General features: G+C 43.6%; 1 protein-coding gene across 3 annotated transcripts in view; it reads right to left on the bottom strand.

Moving 5' to 3' along the window:
* Positions 1-21,308, bottom strand: part of UBXN6 (UBX domain protein 6) — a 404,520-nt gene that overhangs the window by 320,563 nt on the left and 62,649 nt on the right. Inside the window, exon 1 of one of the 3 annotated variants that reach the window (XM_073594802.1) lies at positions 7,844-8,053. The exons of the other annotated variants lie outside the window; for them this stretch is intronic. Coding sequence (XP_073450903.1) covers positions 7,844-7,857 — 14 coding nt within the window. The 5' untranslated portion in view covers positions 7,858-8,053. Of the gene's footprint in view, positions 1-7,843; positions 8,054-21,308 lie in introns of those variants that run through there. 3 annotated transcript variants of the gene reach the window in all.

The following is a 21,308-nucleotide window of genomic DNA, read 5'->3' on the forward strand; positions in this document are numbered from 1 at the left end:
ATTTCTTGAGACCCCAACAAGCCAGGACAGTACAAATAACCCCCAAATGACCCCTTTTTGGAAAGTAGACATTCAAAGGTATTTATAAAGAGGCATGGTGAGTTGTTTTAAGTTGTAATTTTTCCCACAATTCTTTTCAAAATCAAGATTTTTTTTTCTTTTTTCACAAAATTGTTATATTAGCAGATTATTTCTCACACACAGCATATGCATACCACAAATTACACCCCAAAATACATTCTACTACTCCTCCTGAGTATGGCGATGCCACATGTGTGAGACTTTTACACACCATGGCCACATACAGAGGCCTAACATGCAGGGAGCACCATCAGGCGTTCTAGGAGCATAAATTACACATCTAATTTGACTACTTCTTGCACTTTTGAAGGCTCTGGAGCACCAGGACAATAAAAATGCCCAAAAAATGACCCCATTATGGAAAGAAAACACCCCAACGTATAATCTATCAGGCATATCAAGCCTTTTTTTTCTACAAGTTTTTGGAAAATGTGGAGAAAAAAAAAACAAAAGACGCATTTTTTTTTTTTAACACAAAGTTGCTCTTTTATACAATATTTCTAACACATAGCATGTACATGGCAAAAATTACAAATTACACCCCAAAACATTGTCTGCTACTCCTGAGTATGGCGATACCACAGGTGTGAGACTTTTACACAGCCTGGCCTAGCCTGACATACAGAGGCCCAACATGCAGGGGGCACCATCAGGCGTTCTAGAGGCATAAATGTCAAATCTAATTTGACTACCTATTACACTTTGAGGCACTGTAGTGGCATGGATGAGCCGTGAATGGGGATGGCTAAGCATGATTGAGCCATGAATGTGGATGACTGGGTATAGCTGGGTATGGCTGAGCATGGATGAGATGGCTGAGTATGGCTGGGTGGGTATAGATGGGATAGCTGGGTATGGCCGAGTAAGGATGGGATTGCTGGGTCGGGTATGGCTAAGTATGGCTGGGTGGGTATGGCTGAGTGTTGCTAAGCCTGGATGAATGAGTATTGCTGAGCATGGATGGATGAGTGTTGCTGAGTATGGATGAATGAGCATTGCTGAGCATGGATGTATGAATGAGTATGGATGGCTGAATATTGCTGAGGGTGGATGAGTATTGCTGAGCATGGATGAGTATGGATGGCTGAGCATGGATGGATGGATGAGTATTGCCGAGTATGGATGGCTGAACATGGATGGATGAGTATTGCTGAGCATGGATGAGTATGAATGGCGGAGGATGGATGGATGGATGAGTATTGCCGAGTATGGATGGCTGAACATGGATGGATGAGTATTGCGGAGGATGGATGAGTATTGCTAGGGGTGGCTGAGCATGGATGGATGGATGACTGGATGAGTGCAGGAATTTTGACATATCAGCGCTGTGGGCAGTACACATCCAGCCCACAGCGCTGCAGCACTTGATCTCTCCCCTCTCACTGTACTGATCGGTACAGAGAGGGGAGAGAGGAACCGGACGTGACACCGGTTTGTTTACAAGTGATCACTCTGTCATTTGATGGAGTGATCACTTGGTAAACGGCCGCTATCAGCGGCCATTTACTGTGATCCGTGATTCGGTCACGGATATTCCTGGATGTGCGCCCCAGGGGGCGTGCGGAAGCAAGATTCTGGGAGGATGTCCATGGACGCCCTTCCCAGAATAAGCCGACTGTCCTGCAGCCGTCTTTCGGCTATGGCCCGGTCGGCAAGTGGTTAATTCTGTCTTCCATGTAAATTGAAATTCTTGCTGTAGGCACCATTCTTCCTCTTTATTTACGTTTATGTTTACGATCTCTGATTTAGAAAGATTTATTTTTAAGTTTGATAGTTTTCCATAATATTTCAGTATTTTCATTAAATTGGGCATTGTAATCTTTGGGTTAGACATATAGAATAGTACATCATCAGCGTAAGCTGCTATTTTATGTTCCTCCTCTCCTAATCCCTCCTTACAGTGCCTTGCAAAAGTATTCACCCCCTTGGTCTTTTACCTATTTTGTTACATTACAACCTTTGGTTCAATGTTTTTTTAATCTGAATTATATGTGATGGGTCAGAACACAATAGTCTAAATTGGTGAAGTAAAATTAGAAAAATATATACATAAAACAATTTTTCAAAAATAAAAAAACTGATAAATTGGCATGTGCGTATGTATTCCAACCAATTACCTTAAGAAGTCACATAATTAGTGAAATGATGTCCACCTGTGTGCAATCTAAGGGTCACATGATCTGTCATTACATATACACACCTTTTTGAAAGGCCCCAGAGGCTGCAACACCTAAGCAAGAGGCACCACTAACCAAACACTGCCATGAAGACCAAGGAACTCTCCAAACAAGTAAGGGACAACGTTGTCGAGAAGTACAAGTCAGGTTTAAGTTATAAAAAAAAAATATCCAAATCTTTGATGATCCTTAGGAGCACCATCAAATCTATCATAACCAAATGGAAAGAACATGGCACAACAGCAAACCTCCCAAGAGACGGCCGCACCCCAAAACTCATGGACTGGGCAAGGAGGGCATTAATCAGAGAGGCAGCACAGAGACCTAAGGTAACCCTGGAAGAGCTGCAGAGTTCCACAGCAGAGACTGGAGTATCTGTACATAGGACGACAATAAGCCGTACGCTCCATAGAGTTGGGCTTTATGGCAGAGTGGCCAGAAGAAAGCCATTACTTTCAGCAAAAGACAAAATGTATGGAGGAAGGTGCTCTGGTCTGATGAGACTAAAATTTAACTTTTTGGCCATCAAAGAAAGCGCTATGTTTGGCGCAAACCCAACACATCACATCACCCAAAGAACACCATCCCCACAGTGAAACATGGTGCTGGCAGCATCATGCTGTGGGGATGTTTTTCAGTGGTCTAGACTGGGAAACTGGTCAGAGTTGAGCGAAAGATGGATGGTGCTAAACACAGGGATATTCTTGAGCAAAACCTGCACCACTCTGTGTGCGATTTGAGGCTAGGACGGAGGTTCACCTTCCAGCAGGACAATGATCCCAAACACACTGCTAAAGCAACACTTAAGTGGTTTAAGGGGGGACATGTAAATGTGTTGCAATGGCCTAGTCAAAGCCCAGACCTCAATCCAATAGAAAATCTGTGGTCAGACTTAAAGATTGCTGTTCACATGCGCAAACCATCCAAATTGAAGGAGCTGGAGCAGTTTTGCAAGGAAGAATGGGCAAAAATCCCAGTGGGATAGGGAGATATGGCAAGCTCATAGAGACTTATCCAAAGCTTATTGGAGCTGTGATAGCTGCAAAAGGTGGCTCTACAAAGTATTGAATTTGGGGGGGGGGGGGGGGGGTGAAAAGTTATGCACATTGCCTTTTTTCTGTTATTTTGTTCTATTTGTTGTTTGCTTCAACAAAACACGTAAAATGCCAAGGGGGGTGGGTTGGGGTGAACACTTTTGCAAAGCACTGTAATATATCACTAATTGGATATATCGTACCTGTTCCGTAAAAGAGAGCACTAATAAGGGCTATGAAGAACAGCCAAACAAAAAAACTTAAGGATTACAAATACAATAGTGTGACAACACGCAGTAGAAACAATCAAATAGTAGTGATCAGACCTAAGGTCTATTAGGTAGCAACTGTTAGATGGGCTAGCGTGTGAGGGTATGTGAAAACAGAAAGCTCAGCCATGAGGGAATACTGTAGAAAAAAAAATCATGCCATAGGTAAATTGACATGTGTCAATAGCCCTTTTATTGCTCATCTTGTTATCCTGGGCTATGGACTTTTTTCCAGGCCAGAGAGGCAGAGTATGGAGGTTTTGAGTGTTGAAGTTTGTAAGTGAGGGGTGGTGGAATTCCCCTATTGTTGTGGCAGAATCTTGTAGTCCACAGGGGAATGGAGAACATACTTGTGATCTTGATGGGTAATTTGATGTGTGGTTGGGAAGAGCCATTTGTAGATCATTTTTTGGTTTCTTAATGACTCCGTGATTGAGGAAAATTGTTTCCATCATGCTAGCATTGCCACTGAGAGATCAACGTAAATTGTGTAAAGGAAATTTTTAAACTCTGTATAAAAATGTATTCTCTTTTGTATGCTTTGCCTATGTAATGCACACTGCACAATGCACACTGCACTCCACTAATAACGTTTTCATTACATGTTTGCATTCTTTGGAATTCTGATTAAAATCAGCATGCCTATGTTATGCCCCTTGTTACCATAAAAGTACAATTGCAATATAAATGTGATACCTACGTGAAGTGTATAGAAAACTTAAATTGCGCCGAATAAACAGAACAGCTAATTAGAAAGATGCTGCGTGTATCTTTTGTGTCTGTTCCCTACTGCAGTATTATTTAATATGGAAGCACTAATCAATATGAGGATAGGAGTTGCCCATCTACAACATTTCCAGAACAATTGAGATATCAGAGAAGGGGTAAGATAGTTTACCTGCTGTGCAAGCTGCTATTGTAGCTCTCTCCTTATTGTGAAATAAATGGATTCTTGCCAAAACATTTTGTGGATTGAATCTGGAAGAGAATTTGGTTTGGCAATTCTGCGGGCTCTGTCTATGACAAAGTCACAGTTTTCCAACGAAAGGTTTTAAGCAATTGGAGAGGTAATGGATGAGCTCAGGGAGGAGAAATTGTTTCAGGAATGCCTCAAAATTTGAGATTATTTCTCCTGGACCCATCTTCCAAATCCGCAATTTTAGTTTTCAGCCACTGGAAGTCAGCGTGGTGTTCCTAATAGCAGTCCAATAAATCATTTTGTGCAGTAACAGTCTCCCAGCTTGAATTCCCTTTACTCAAGGTGATCAACCTTTACTTGTAAATTGGTAATGTTCTTGCAGCTTGAAAGTCTTTTTTAACTACTTCCCACCCGGCCACTGTACATAAACGGCCGGGTAGGCACTCTTTCCTTCTGAGTGGACGTTCAGGAACGTCCCTCAGAAGGAGCGGGATCGCGTGCCCGCGCAGCGGAGCGATCTGATGCGCTCGTGTCACCTGGACACGGCGCATCTCCGATCGGCAGCAGGGCTCTGTAACTGGCCCTCCTGATCACATGACGGCCGTGTCCAATCATGTGATGTAAATGTGATGTGATGTAAATACAGAGCCGGTTGCTAGGCAAACGGCTCTCCTCTCCTCAAACAGAAGTTGTCAGTGAGGAGAGGAGAGCGGATCGCTGCAGCCGGCTGGTGATCAGTGAGTATGAGCTGTTTTTTACAGCTTTTTACTCACTGATCACCAGTCTAGTGTCCCCACAGTGTAAACACACATGTCCCCAAAACACATGTCCCCACAAAGTAAAAACACCTGTCCCCCACATATGTAACAGTAAAATTGCATGTCCCGATGATTATCTGCACACATATGTCTGTGATCACCTGCGCACATCTGTACATGATCATTTGAGTACATCTGTCCGTGATCACAAACCAATTATTATACACTTAATGGGATTTTTTTTTTACCAAAAACATGTAGCAGAATACATTTTGGCTTAAATTTAGAGGTCGACCGATATATTGGCCGATATTTGGCTTTTTTTCCTTAATCGGCATCGGCCGATTGTGCTGATAAAAAAAGCCGATTCAGCGGGACTTGCAAATGACTTCTGTAATTGAAGTCAATTGCAAGTTGTCTGAAGTTTTCTTCTCTCCTCCTCTGGGCAGCCTGCCAAGTCTGATAAGAAGATACATTGTATCTCTTTCAGGTTCTTTTATCAATAGACTGAACTCTGTGGAGAAGTTTTCAGTTTAACCATTTAAAGACTTAGGCTCGGTTCACACTGGGGCAACACGACTTCAGCGCGACTTTGCACGGCGACTTCGACGCGACTTCGACGCGACTTCGACGCGACTTTAGCAAATTACAAGGCGACTTGAAGTCGCCTGCATGACAGGCGACTTCGCCTGTGGCCAATCAGCTCTCTGGGAGGGAGGGGGGGAGGGAGGGGTTTTCCCTGCAAAGTCGCTTGACTTTACAGAGAGATCCGACTTGGAGGCGACTTCCATTGATTTCTATGGTACAGGTCGCCTACCAAGTCGGATCCAAGTAGTACAGGGAGTACGCTCTGAAGTCGGAGCGACTTCAGTAGTGTCATTTAAGACGCTCCCATTCACTCTCATGTGAATCTCTTTCTGGGGCGACTTGGGGCGACTTGAGGGGCGACAAGTCGGATCCCAAGTCGTCCCAGTGTGAACCGAGCCTAAATCTTTTCTGACACTTGTTGCTTACAAGTAAAAATCCTGTATTTTCTGCTATAAAATCACTTAGAACCCCCAAACATTATATATATTTTTTTAGCAAAGACCCTAGTAAATAAAATAGCGGTTGTTGCAATATTTTATGTCACACGGTATTTGCGCAGCAGTCTTTCAAACGCAATTTTTGAAAAAAAAATACACTAATGAAATTTTAAAAAAAAAGCAGTAAAATTAGCCCATTTTTTTTCGTCCAAAAGTTTTGATTACCTGTTTTTGTGTATTTAATATTTAAGATATAGTTTTTTTTTAATCTAAATTATACATACAAGTGAACTGATTGGAGGTTTGTTTTGTTTAATAAAAGTTTAAATATAAACAATTTTCTGTATCACTTATTACTTAAGGCTGCTTTCACACTGGAGCGGGCATGCGTTGACGGTAAAATGCTGTTAATTTTAGCGGCGCTTTACCGTCATTTTAGCGGCGCTATTCGGCTGCTAGCGGGGCGCTTATAACCCAGCTAGCGGCCGAAGAAGGGGTTAAATGCGCTCCTGTAGCACTGCGGTGCGCATTCATTTCAATGGGCAGGAGTGGTGGAGGAGGGGTATACACCGCTCCAAAGATGCCGCTTGCAGGACTTTTTTTTAACATCCTGCCAGCGCATCGCCTCAGTGTGAAAGCACTCGGGCTTTCACACGGACTGCAGGGGAGCCGTTTTACAGGCGCTATTTTTAGCCCAAAAGCGCCTGAAAAACGCCCCAGTGTGAAAGGGGTCTAACTGTTAGATTTTATGAGATGAAGGGAAAAAAAAAAAAATCGGCCTAATATATCGGCCCTAAAAAATCGGCATCATATATCGGCCATCGGCCACTGCGATTTCTAAATATCGGCTTTGGCATCGGCCAGAGAAAAACCCATATCGGTGGACCTCTACTTAAATTTATAACAAAATTCGATTTCATTGGATTTCTTTTAAAATAGAAAGAAGAAAATGTTTTTTTTCCAAATTTCCGCTCTTTTTTCGCTTATATCGCAAAAAAAAAAAAAAAAAAACAGTGTCGTGAATAAATAACACCAAAAGAAAGCTTTAATTTGTGTGAACAAAATGATAAAAATTTCATTTGGGTACAGCATTGCATGACCGCGCAATTGTCACTAAAAGTGCGAGAGCGCTGAAAGCTGAAAATTGGTCTGGGAAGGAAGGGGGTGAAAGTGCCCTATATTGATGTGGTTAAAGGACATGAGCATTATGTTTAGTGTGTGTTCTGATGCTGGTGAAAATATCGAAAAAGACACTGCGCTAACTGGTGACGAAGAAAAGCAGCTACATACAGTGTGACAAACAAACAAAGAAAACTCTATAAAAAATGCAGCCCATGAAGAATGTTGGTGTGATGTGCTCCCAAAGACCACAAACCTATCGGCCAGGTGTGGTGAATGGAACAAATAATGCTAAAAGTCCATGTGCCATAAAAATTAAATAAAGACCAAATGTGCACATAAAGAAAGTCACTGGCAATGAAGGATGTTCCGACTGTTGGAAGGAGACTTGGAAGATCACTACATGGACACCTCAACTCACAACTGCATCAAAACAGAAAATGGTAGGCGTAAACTCTTACCTTGTCATAGACATGGAGTCATGGTGCCACCCAGGGCATGTGGAACAATATCCAGACCGTCAAACTTCACAGGTAAGTAGTTCACCGGTACTGGCAGGGCCATCGGATGGATGTTCACAGCAGATCTAGGCTGGATAATGCCGGCTGGGATGTGCTGCGTGTGGTGGAGGTTGGGCATTCACTTCTCCTCTGCTGCCACTGCCAGCAATGTCTCCTGTCTGATGCTGGCTGGTCTGTTGTAGGGAATAAGCATAAGGTGTCATGCGGCTCCTGTGATGTCTCATAGCTCTCTATAGATGCACTGTATTATTTAATTACATGACCTTAGGACTGTGGAGACGAAAAGAGGGGAACATGCTGGTCTCTTGTAAGATTAGTTGTCTTCCTGTCCCAGGTCCTGAATCAGTGGCTCCGAGGGGTTGGAGGGTGCTCTACTGTCTGTAGAGGCGAGGGAGTCATCCATGCTGCCTCCAGGGCCATCTTGTTCTTCCTCTCTGACGACTCCGAGGAAGAAATCTGAGTTTTCACGGTTGCTGGGAGGCGGAGGAGCGGTTGGAGGGAGCGTCTTTTGTAATCCTGGCGCCTGGCTGTGTCAAATCGCTGATAGTGCAGGCTGCTCCTGGATAGCTGCTTCTAAAGCTTCTCTCCATCGTAGCTTCAGATCTAAGTAGCCATTACAGTGAGCGGCCAAACCACGCCCCTAGGATCTGTGCATTTTTGTGAGGCAGTGGTTTGCAACACTTCCTTACTTGAAGATGCTGCTGTTGAATGTATTGTTGTTACATAAAAGCCGACCATCTGCTCTAAAGAACGGTATATGCATCACCCCGGTAAACCCCTCGAAAGCAATATCGGTAATACATCGGTCAGTTTTTTGACCAATACTCCTAAAAAGGTGAATATTGGCCGCCGATAATCAGCCGCATTGAAAATCGGTCGAACCCTAATTTAAAGGTTATAAAGATAAACTAATTTGTCAGACAAATGTACCACCCTACCTGTCAGAGAAGGTCTGAAAGTTTCTGTCCTCTCATCTACTGTATCCGAACAATCACCCAACTGTAGGTGGTACAAGATGGAGCCCACAAGCAAACTAAACTGAAGCCTTTCCCCTGCAGTGCCCGCTAGTGGTAGAAATGCATATGTCCCTAGTTTGAGAACTGCATTGAGAAGTACAATGTTACTTGAACTGTATTCCAGGATTTGCTTGTCTTCAGCGGAGAGATCTTGCAATAATTTAAGACGTTAAATAAATAAAGTCTCAGAAATCTTTCATTATCATTTCATTCCAGCAGAGATTCCAGGCATTTTTTTTTTCCTGCACATTTATGTGCGTAAAATAAATTGCACATCCCATGTCCCATTTTTCCGAAAAACAGGGTATCTGGGAATCTATGCACACCCTATTTCATGAATAAATATGTATTTGATTTCCTGTTTGCAGCTATAACTTGATATTTGATGACCTACCTTGTGAACGCCATGCAATTTGTCTCAACTTATATATTTAGTCTACACATTTGCTGTAAGATTTTATTTGGTGCTTCATCTGAAATAGTTTCATTACCTTCATCCATTTTTGCCTTATCTTTTGGAAGTAGAAAAGAAAAAAAGATAAACCCCCTACAGGACTTTTGAGGCAGAGTCAGAAGTACAACTGTATAAAAGGTAAATGACCATCTCTTCATTACAAAACATGATAAAAGACCAAGTAGGTTAATAAAATAGTTAGGCAAAACATAAACATGTGAATACAGCCTCATACCAGGGCTTAAAATTTCAAGTCCTGAGCTACTAGCCAGGCCTTAAGGGTTACTCGCCACTGGTTGCCCCACCCAACCCCTACCATGCCCCGGCCCTAATCACGACCTCAAAAAATTCTCATAAAATGGCACTTAAATGTTTTATGCAAAATTAAGTTACACAAATAAATATTAACAACAACTTTATCACCCGTGCCCATCAATACAGCCTCACCTGTGTCCATCATTGCAGCCTCACCTGTGTCCATCATTGCAGCCTCATCCGTGCAGCCTTACCTGTGTCCATCATTGCAGCCTCACCTGTGCAGCCTCCCCTGTGTCCATCATGCAGCCTCACCCGTGCAGAGAGGGTGGCCGGATCATTATAGCGTGGAGGAAGAGAGCCGGCTTTATAACAGAGCGGGGTTTGCTCGCTGTATCAGCTTACATTACAATTGCAGTCCGCGCGCCATCACACACAGCCCCGCCCTCCTGACCCTGCACCTGTGACAGACAGAACGCACCCTGGCATTGGACCAGTGTTCTGTCCATCACAGGTGCGGGTTAAGGAGGGCGGAGCTGTGTATGAAGGACTGCACTTGTAATGTAAGCTAATACAGCGTGCAAACCCCGCTCTGTGATAAAGCCGGCTCTCCTCTTCCTCCGCGCTATAATGATCCGGCCACCCTCGCTGTTCTTCCAAACTCTTTCTCTGGGAGAACGGCTCCCATTAATCCCCGCCTGACGGTGGTGCTCACCCCCCCCCCCCCCCCACCCCGCTCCCAGGTAACCCAGCTCCTTGCCAGACCTCATTTTCCAGGCGAGTGGAAAATTTGAGGGCTGCTTATACAATATAGCAATACAGATAGCCTAGTGGTCAGATACACCAGAGAAAAAACTTCCAGCAAACATACAGCTTGGTCAGTGTCGGTGATCAACATTTCAGAACCAATGTTTCCTTCTTCAGGTTAGGATAGGGGTATATCAAATAATGACAACAATACACTAGGCCGATACCGAATAGCATTTACATTGTATGTAAAAAAATAATAAAATCCAACACCAATCTCACAGGGCTGTCTGTTGCTGCCTCACACAGAAGGCAGCTCCCCCGTCGGTGCATCACACACCCAAAGGGACAGTCCGGCGTGTACCCAGTATCAACCAGATGGGGGAAGGTCTGTAATAAAAAAAATTAGGGTAATTCCAATGGGAAGTTATGTATCTTAGCAAATCATACAAAAATGATTATGTCATTTTTGTATACTTGGGTATACTGTGCCTTGTCCCTAATATCAAGATATTGGATAGTTAGGAATTAAGTTGGGAGTTTATTGGCACCACACTAGAGAATCATTTTTTAGAAGGTAATAATTTAATTGAAACTTTTAAAAATGATGTACAGACATATTACATAAATAACATGTTTATTAGCTAGTGCATCTGATTGACACAGTGCTTACCCTGGAGAGTGTGTAGAGGCACGCACTTTGCATAGACATCCCTGAGGGAGGACCCTGGCCACTGATTGCCATAGGGCACGCTGTGAAAAAGCGGTATACAAGCTTGTTTAATGGATGATTTTCATCATCTATTCATGTAGCATTTTTAGGGCTGCAACTAACGATTATTTTCATAATCAATTAGTTGGCCGATTATTGTTTCGATTAATTGGTTAATAACCTTAAAAAAAAAAAGTGTGGTGTATAATTTAGTTAATATGTAAAGTTTTAAAAAAAGGCAATTTATTCTTAAATATCTCTATACAGTGGTAAATATAAATAACCAACTATATGGTTAGGGAGCAAAATATCTAATCCACTTTGAGAGTAACAGACATACTGTATATACTATTAAGAGATATACTGTATATACTATTAGAGGAGATATACTGTATAAACTATTAGAGGAGAGATATACTGTATATGCTATTACAGGATATATACTGTATATACTATTAAAGGATGAATCTGGTAAAAATCAGACACAGAAATCAATTTTTTTTTATTTAAAAAACAATGTCTTCCTTCAAAAAAAAAATGTAATTTAAAGAGCATTTGTTCGATTTTTCTAATCGTTAATGGGGTCAAATCGACATTCATTTTCAACCACAGTGATGGGAAAATTTGGAAATAGAAAACTTCTTGGTCAAAGGAATTTTCAGAGTGTATGTAGTTTTCGTTCAGAACTTACATTCATTTTAAAAACAGAATGTTAGGAGTGCGCATGCGCGGGACTCCCGGGAAGACGCTCTGAACGGGAGCTCCGTCACAGCCGAGCCTTCCGCGGTCCCCAGACGCCGGATTCTTTAGCGAAACCGTCCCTGCTAAACACCCACAGGTAGAGGAGGTCCGTGGGCACAAATCTATATGCCTAACCGCTCACATCGCTCAGCGGTTAGCAGGAAACTCTCCTTCGGCCTGCCTGACCCCACTACTTCTAAAATGGCGGCCGCGGCCTCCTCACAGGCAGACACAGGAGACGGAGACCTCATGGCAGACATCCCAGAGGAGGAACAGCTCGCCACTATCACACTGGGATCCTCTGTGAGTAACATCTCCCCCAAGACTGCTTACCCTACCAGCAAAGACTCCCTTTTTAACAGGGCCCTATCTGACATGCTCCATATCCCTTCACTGCATGCTCCAGCCCCATCCCCTGCCATGCAACAGGCTGCACAGCTGAACTCTCCCCACCAGTCAGACATGGCACAACTTCTGAACTGTTTTTCAGGCATGCTGGCCACAGGCCTGGCCCAAAATGCAGCGCAGATCACCACGTCTATAAAGGCCGACTTACAGAGCTTGGGGGCTCGCATTGATTTGATCGAACAAACCGTGGATCATACTGTTGCGCGCACCAATCAGAATACTGACTGCATTCAATTGATGCAGGAACAACTTGACACGGCACTAGGGAAGATCGACGACTTGGAAAATCGTAATCGGAGAGGTAACTTCCGCATTCGAGGTATCCCTGAGGCTGTAATATTCATGACACAGTGAAGCTTTTCATGAAAGAACTTATCCCAGATATCTCCGACCGCAAACTAGAGATCGACAGAGCTCACAGAGCGCTGCAACCACCCAGACAGGATGGGCTCCCAAGGGATATAGTTGTTAAGCCCCACTATTACGAAACCAAAGAGGAAGTCATGAAAAGATCTCGGAACCTGGACACCTTATCCTTCCAAGGAAACAGGATTCAAGTCTTCGCAGACATTTCCAAAACTACAATTCTAAAAAGAAGAGCTTTGAAACCTCTTCTTGAAATCCTCTCTCAGAAATCAATTAAATATCGTTGGACCTTCCCTTTCCGTCTTCAGTTTCAACATAAAGAAAGATCATATGGATTCTCTTCATTCCAAGAAGGTGAACACTTACTCCTGCGACTTGGATTCATCTCCCAAGAAGCTTCCCCCCAGGATCCTCCGTCCAAGTCAAGTTCCTCGAAGAGACCCCCTCCAGGCAGCCCCATCACTCCCCTCTGGAACAAACAGCAACCGAAGCGTCACCGCGATTCCTTTCCTCCAAGATGAATTCATCTTTACACAGCCCTACAAGGACTACGTGACTACCTTTTCCCCTCCAGGTTATACCCTCTGAACGAGGGGTACTTGTGTACATTGTGTACATCCCATCCGATCCTATATACCCATCAGTGAAAATGGTCGCACTTACCTGATCTTTTTCCACTCACCTCACTAAAATGAAGATGGAAGAAGATGACCCCGGGTTGATTTTACCCCCCCCCTTTTTTTTTTTTTTGACAATTATCCTCGGTGTTCATAATGGACCGCACTTGAGGTTATAATGACTTCCGGGAACACCAGGGCTTAAAGTCGTGCCCCATCTCATTCCCCCCCCCCCCTCCCTTCCATATCCCTACTCCTACCCTCCCTCCCCCTTCCCGATTACTGGTAGGATATCTCCTATGGCAGGTTTTGTTTTGTCATTTTTATTTAAGGCAGTGATTTGCCCATGTACCTCTTAGAGGTTAGGCCCAACTCCTCATTTTTGTTCTGTTTCTTTTATTTGGGTATATATTTAAAATTTTTGACTTTCACGTTTTTTCGGTTCCATATTCCCCCAATAGATGGGGTCCCGGCGGCTCAGCTGGGCTAGCATCGCCACTCCTTCTGTTGTGATCAGGGGGGACTTTCCCACTGGTTACTTCAGACTAACAACCTCGGCTGAGGTTGTTCCGGTTTTTCTGAGACCCTTTTGTTTTTGGGTCTCAGACTTGAACTGAACTTTTCAGTCCAGTTCATTGCTTTTCTGGGCTCTTACGCCTAGACTTTTTTGAAGTTATTACATTGTTTTATTTAATGATTCTTCCCTTCTTCTTTCATTTCCTTCTTACTCCCCTCTTTCCCCTCTTCCTCTCCTTCCCCTTTTCTCTATTTCAGGAATGTGCACAGGAGACCGGCTTTATCCAGAACCCTTCGCTGCGACAGCAAGATCTCCCTCCCAGACTCAGTGCTGCTTCTTTGGGGAACCGGGTAGGTGCGCACCTAACACACCAGGGTTACTCCCTCTGTGACTATGGCTGACCCACCTCCTTTACAGAGGGCACTTAAGGTTGCCTCTCATAACACCCAAGGGCTCAACTCACCCGTCAAGAGACGCAAAGCTTTCCAAAGCTATCATTCAAGAGGAGTAGATGTCGTGCTCCTCCAAGAAACCCATTTCCCCTCAAACTATTCGCCTTCTTTTTTATACAACAAATACCCCACTTTTTTCCTTGCAAACGCTAGCGAGAAAAAAAGAGGAGTAGCCATCCTAATCTCCAAACAGACCCCTTTTTCTCACACTTTAACCGTTAAAGATAATGATGGGAGATATATACTAGTCAAAGGATTGATTGAAGGTAACCTCTACACTATCATTTCATATTATGCCCCTAACAAAGGCCAAGCTAAATTTTTCTCCTCCTTATTGGCAAATCTCTCACCCCACTTTGAGGGTAGGGTGATTATGGGAGGGGACTCCAACATCACATTTGACCAGATCCTAAATAAAGCAGCTCAGGGGATCCCTCACCTTAAACAACCCCCCAAACAGAGCCTCCAGATTGCCAGACTTTTTCACTCGGTGGGCCTCATTGACTCATGGAGGGAATTAAACCCCTCAACAAGGGACTATACACACTACTCAGCACCCCACAAGACATATGCTAGAATCGACCACATTTTCATATCGAACTCTGATATACAAACTGCTAACCACGCCTCTATCCACGATGTTCCATGGTCCGACCACTCCCTGGTAATCTTAGGAATATCCAACTCATTGTCCCCATCTGGCTCTCGCACATGGCGCCTAAATGAGAAAATCTTATCTAACCCCGTCCACTGTATTATACTAGAAAAGGATATTAAAGAGTACTTCTTAATGAATGACACTGAGGACATCTCCCCTAATACTCTTTGGAACGCCCACAAAGCGGTAATCAGAGGGAAATTGATTCAATTTGCGGCCAAATTAAAGCGAGAACGGCAAATAGATATCATAAAGCTAGAGAAAGAATTTAAAAATCTCAGCAGGTCCCATAAACTGAACCCCAATCCTACCACCCTATCTAAACTTGATTCTATTAGACTATCCCTTAATTCAGCCCCGACCTCCAACGCAGAAAAGCACCTTCATTGGCTCAGCGGCAGTTTCTATATGCGCGCGAACAAATTTGGCCCCCAGTTAGCGGCCAAACTTACTCCGAAACATAGGTCATTTGCCCTACCCAAAATAAAAACCCAATCCGGGTCGCACACCCAAAACCCAAGTAAAATCCTTAATTCATTCCAATCCTTCTATGCCAACCTATACTCCGATGATTGCCCAATTTCTCAACAAAAATTGGATACTCTTCTAGAGAAAATCCCATTACCTAAAATTTCAGAATCCCACCGCTCCATCTTGGAATCCCCATTTCAAGAATCCGAGATCCGAGCAGTCATAAAAGGGCTTAGAAAAGACTCAGCCCCAGGCCCAGATGGTTTCTCAAACCACTATTACAAAACTTTTATAGACACCCTCTCTCCGTACCTGGTCCGCTTCTTCAACTCCTTAACCAAAGCATCCCCGCTGGATCCTGACGCCAATTTGGCTTTTATTTCGGTCATACCCAAGCCAGGTAAAGACCCCAGCGAAGTCAGTAACTACAGACCTATCTCATTAATTAATAACGATCTAAAACTTATGACAAAAATACTATCCAATAGACTCGCCTCTTTTATAGATACCTACATACATAAAGACCAAGTGGGGTTCATACCGGGGAGACAGGGACCGGACCAGATACGGAGAGCAATAAATGCAGTCTCCCTAATGAGATCGGGGTGGGATGTGGGATCTCCTCAGGGGGGGCCTCTTCCTCTCCATAGATCTCCAAAAAGCATTTGACACAGTGGCTTGGCCCTACCTCTTCACAATTTTAAGTAAATGGGGTTTTGGCCCAAACTTCATCAATATCTTGAGAGCCCTCTACCATCAACCTAAGGCACAGGTGAGATTACAAGGACATCTATCAGATAAATTTTCTATACAGAAGGGAACAAGGCAGGGATGCCCTCTCTCCCCCCTTCTTTTCGTGATGGCTATCGAATCTTTAGCCATCGCGATTAGACAACACCCAGGCATCCATGGAGTTCGTTGTGGGCAAAATTCTCACAAATGCGCTTTATTCGCGGATGACGTCCTCCTATTCGTCACATCTCCCCTAATCTCCATCCCCAACATACTGCAACTTTTACAAGACTTTGAATTAGCTTCCGGACTTAGGGTTAATGTATCCAAATCAGTCGCTCTCAATGTTTCCATTTCCCCAGACATCGTCAACACCCTAAAGAGTAAATTTCCATTCTCATGGAATTCCGCATCCATCCCTTATCTTGGCATTAACCTTACGTCCGGTATCGATACACTTTATAAACATAATTTTCCCCCCATGATCAAAAAGCTCACAGACGACCTGACCCAATGGTCGCTATATAAGCTCTCGTGGTTAGGTAAAGTGAATGCGGTTAAAATGACACTCCTACCTAGGTTATTATATCTCTTTCGTTCCTTACCCATCCCAGTCCCCAAATCGCACATTCAACGCCTACAATCTGCCATAATCCGCTTTATATGGGATAAAAAAGGCCACAGGTTCTCTAAAGAGGTGCTTTTTAGGCCCAGAAAAAAGGGAGGACTAGGGGTTCCTAATCTTTGGTGGTACTATCATGCAGCGCAATTGAGCCAATTTTCAACTATTTATATGAAAGGACCCAAACCAGACTGGGTGAGCATGGAGCGAGAGGCGGTCCCCGGTTTCACCTTAGACTTTCTACTTTGGAATATCCCCAAAAAACAGTGGTGTAGTGGGTAGCACACTCGCCTAGCAGTAAGAAGGGTCGCTGGTTCGCATCCCAACCACGGCACTACCTGCCTGGAGTTTGCTTGTTCTCCCTGTGTCTGCGTGGGTTTCCTCCGGGTACTCCGGTTTCCTCCCACACTCCAAAGACATGCTGGTAGGTTAATTGGATCCTGTTTAAATTGTCCCTAGTATGTATGATTGTGAGTTTAGGGACCTTAGATTGTAAGCTCCTTGAGGGTGTAGGGACTGATGTGAATGTATATGTAAAGCGCTGCGTAAATTGACGGCGCTATATAAATACCTGAAATAAATAATAAATAAATAAAAAAACGCCCCTCTATATTAGCTCCCACATTATCTCACTCAATGAAACTTTGTGACTCCCTTCATAAGCTTAAACCCCTCATCTCCACTTGGCACCCCCTGGCACATATTTTTAGGAATCCTAATTTTCCACCTGGCCTAGATATTCGAGCCTTTAAATGGTGGCTTGATAAGGGCCTTTATAGAATTGGTCAATTCTTCAACTCCAATGGTCCCCTCACTCTAGCATATTGTATTTCCAAACCTGAAATGCCCTCAGCCGAAAAATTTAGGTTTTTTCAACTTTCACATTTTTTGAATCGGGTATGGAAGAGCAATGAGAACCATCTTTTAGTAATGCCTTATGAACAATGGTGTGCTTTGGCCTCAGACACCAAGGGTGGTATCTCTCTCATCTATTCATCCCTGGCGGAACCCACAGAAAAAGCAGCATATATGACGAGCTGGGAGCGGGATCTTGACTTCAGCTGGGACCTGGATAAGTGGCATACTAATTTTGCCCGCTCCTTTAAAGGTATGGTTAATACTTCAATTAACGAAGCAGGGCTGAAAATTCTTACACGCTGGTACCTGGTACCGTCACGTCTTGCCAAATTCTACCCGCAAACGTCGCCTCTTTGCTTTAGAGGCTGCGGTCATGTGGGGACTCTTTTACACATACTATGGGAATGCCCTAAAATCAGAATGTATTGGAATAAGATCTTCTCCCTTATCCGCAGAACATGCGGTTGTACTCTGAAACAAGATCCAACTATTGCTTTGCGGTCCCATCCCTAAAATTTCCAAACATACCCAGAAGCTGATCCAGTTTATTCTAGTGGGGGCCAAAATGACCATCACCAGGTCCTGGAAATCACCGAAAGTGTCCATTCGGTTAGCCAAACAAAAAATTACTTGGATCATGGTGCAAGAAAAAATTTCCAACACTATCCTAGACACCTCGGATAAATTCAAAATTATCTGGGAACCCTGGGCAACTCTAGTGGGGCACCCTCTGTATGTGTGATTTTTTTGATTAAAGTAATGATTGCACAAATACGTTACTAACATGGTATTCAGTTGTCATATAGATACAAGCTCCCTCCAGTTTTCTCCTTTTTATTATTTTTCCGGTTTCTAAAGTTGTGTATCTGTATCCTAGACATTTTTCCACATGTTAGTGGTGAGGTGGGCTCGGGGAGTCCCGGTTCATCAGAGCAGTTAGTTCCCAGAAGGGGCTCTGGTGTCGAGACTCCCAACGCCCATAGCAACGTATTTGTTTATGTTACAAGTCTATGACTATTCAAAATTTTACTGATGACATTCTGTATAACCGCTGTACCACTTTTATAACTTGTACTCGATGAGCGTTGTGCTCCTCTTTCTCTCTCTTGATTGATGTATTTTTTCAATAACTTAATAAACTTTACTTTTAAAACTAAAAAAAAAAAAAAGAAAAACAGAATGTTAAAAACAAGTGAAAATTTCAAACAACATTCTTTCATTATCGAATGTACAAAGAATTTTCGTCTGAATATTCTCGTCTGAAAATTGATACATGTGGCCAGCATAAGGCACATCTATGCAGTTTGCTTTTGTTCCGTTTCTGCAGTGCTTTTTGCTGTGTGTTTTGATTTTTGTGCACGTGATTTTGCTGCGATTTGCGTTTTTGCATTTTTTTTTTTGGGCCAATTTGTTGTTGGGCAGATTAAAAAGCACAATATGCTGCAAAAATGCATTACATGCTTTTCTGCAGCTTCTCAATTGAAGTATATTGAACCAAAAAAGCACCGTTTTGCATTAAAGGAAAGTCCCTAACCCTTTCCAAATACGCAGCGGCTGGAAAAAGCATAGATATGAACGTGTCCCATAGTACACCAGGTAAATGAAATGTAGTGCGTTTCTGCAAAAAGCACCAAAAAACACATAGGTGTGAACCAGGTCTAAGATGTTTAGTAACATAATGGGGTTAAAAAAAAATAAAATTAGCCCTTTATAGTACAAAAAAAAAAAAAAGCAGATAGCAGATATCACTAGTGTAAGGGTCAGTTCACACTAGGACGACTTGTCAGGCGACTTAGCCGCCTGACAAGTAGCGTCCCGTTCTGTACAATGGAACCGTTCTAAGTCGCAAGTCGCTCCGACTTAGAGAAAGGTTCCTGTACTACTTTGGGGGCAACTTGAGGCGACTTGCATAGACTTCTATATAGAAGTCGTTTTGCAAGTCGCCACCCCTGTCGTGTCCAGGTCGCCTGAGGCAGTCGCGCTGCAAGTCGCGCTGCCTCGGTGTGAACCGACACTAAGGGTTACTGGATTGGTATGGATGTGTGACACTGTCAACAAAAAGGCACCACCATCCCTGAATAGTATGTATAGACAGGAGGATGATTTAGTGGTATTTTATGGGTGCCAGGCAAATAGAATTACTAATACACCAAAGTAAAAAATATCAAAATTTATTAGACATAGCACAAATTTAAAAATTGTATTGGCTATACATAAATTATGCAGACATCAGTACACATCTAGTTAGATGATAAAGAAAGTCACTCAGCAATAGTATCCCAACATGTTTCGCCCGCTAGGGCTTCCTCAGGGGATGTTTGTTGCGAGACAAAGGTAGATGTGTCACTGCGATTAATGTTGAGCCAAACTAGGGAAACTGACACTGCGGTGCACGCAGAGAAGTTGGCCGAGAAGAGCCCAGGAATGAGGCCATAGGGCCAGTCTAAGCAACCCAGCTGGGTCTAAGAAAAGGCCGGGGCTGCCAAAGGTGTAATCTTGTAGGAAAAGGTGTGTCAACGTGGCAGCCCATCCAGTGCCTGAAGAAGTGTTCCAATTACGCGAAACATGTTGAGCCATGAGCAATATTTGTGTCAGGAACCATGAATCAGACCGAGACAGAAGTGTAGTAAAAAAAAAAAAAAAAAATCACACTTTTTAATAAAATGGTACAAACAGAGCAAACAGTCAAAACATAGCCAGGGTTCGGTAACCAGAGCTGGTAGTCGGAATAAGCCAGTTAAATAGGAATCCAGAGATCAGCGTAGTAGAGGATCAGCAACCAGAAGGGAAGTCAGCCAGGCAAAAGTCTTTAACAGGAAAACACAGCAGAGAGTATCCGGATATGCTGACTAGGCAAAGGCACAGGGGATCTGATCCAGGCAGTTTAAATAGCCAGCAGGGCTAGCTGACGAGCAGGAAATGAAGACCAGGTGAGTCACTGTGGAATGAAGAGCACAGGCAATTAACCGACAGCTGAGCACAGAGCTCTGAGAAGGAAGGACTGAGCCCAGCCCTGACAGTACCCCCTCAATGACCCCTCCCCCTCGGAGGACCACCAGGTTTGAGGAGAAAACTTCTATGGAAAGCACAGTGGAGGACAGGAGCATGTACGTCCGAGGATGAGACCCAAAAGGCGTACCTCCGGACTGTAGCCTTTCCAATGAACCAGGTAATGTATGCGCCCACAGAACCTACAGGAATCAATGATAGATTGTATTTCATACTCCACATGGTTCTCAACCTGAATTGGTTGAGGACGTAGTACAGAGGTGGTGAAGTGGTTCATACCAAAGGTTTTAATAAGAAGACATGAAATAAATTAGAAATATGCATATTAGAAGGAAGGTCTAAAGCGTAAGCCACTGGGTTGATCCTACAAATAATATGGAAAGGCCCAATAAACGGTGGTGCCAGTTTCAGCGAGGGAACACTGAGTCGGAGGTTGCGAGATGACAGCCAGACACTGTCCTCAACTTGGTAGGAAGGTGCGGGTAGGCATCCGCGGTCAGTATTGAGTCTGTATCTATCATTGGCATGTCGCAAGGACTCTTGGACCTGTACCCAAGTGGAACGAAGACCATGGAGATGCTCCTCCAAGGCAGGGATACTCTGAGGAACAAATGAGTAAGGCAACATGGATGGTTGGAAACCATAATTTGCCACGAATGGAGACAATCAGGAAGCGATATTGCTGGCACTATTGTGAGCAAACTCCGCCCAAGGTAAGAGGTCTGACCAGTTATGGTGGTCAGAAATGTAGCAACGTAAAAACTGCTCCA

This window comes from Aquarana catesbeiana, linkage group LG01 (assembly GCF_042186555.1).
Source record: "Aquarana catesbeiana isolate 2022-GZ linkage group LG01, ASM4218655v1, whole genome shotgun sequence".
Classification (NCBI taxonomy): Eukaryota; Metazoa; Chordata; class Amphibia; order Anura; family Ranidae; genus Aquarana; species Aquarana catesbeiana.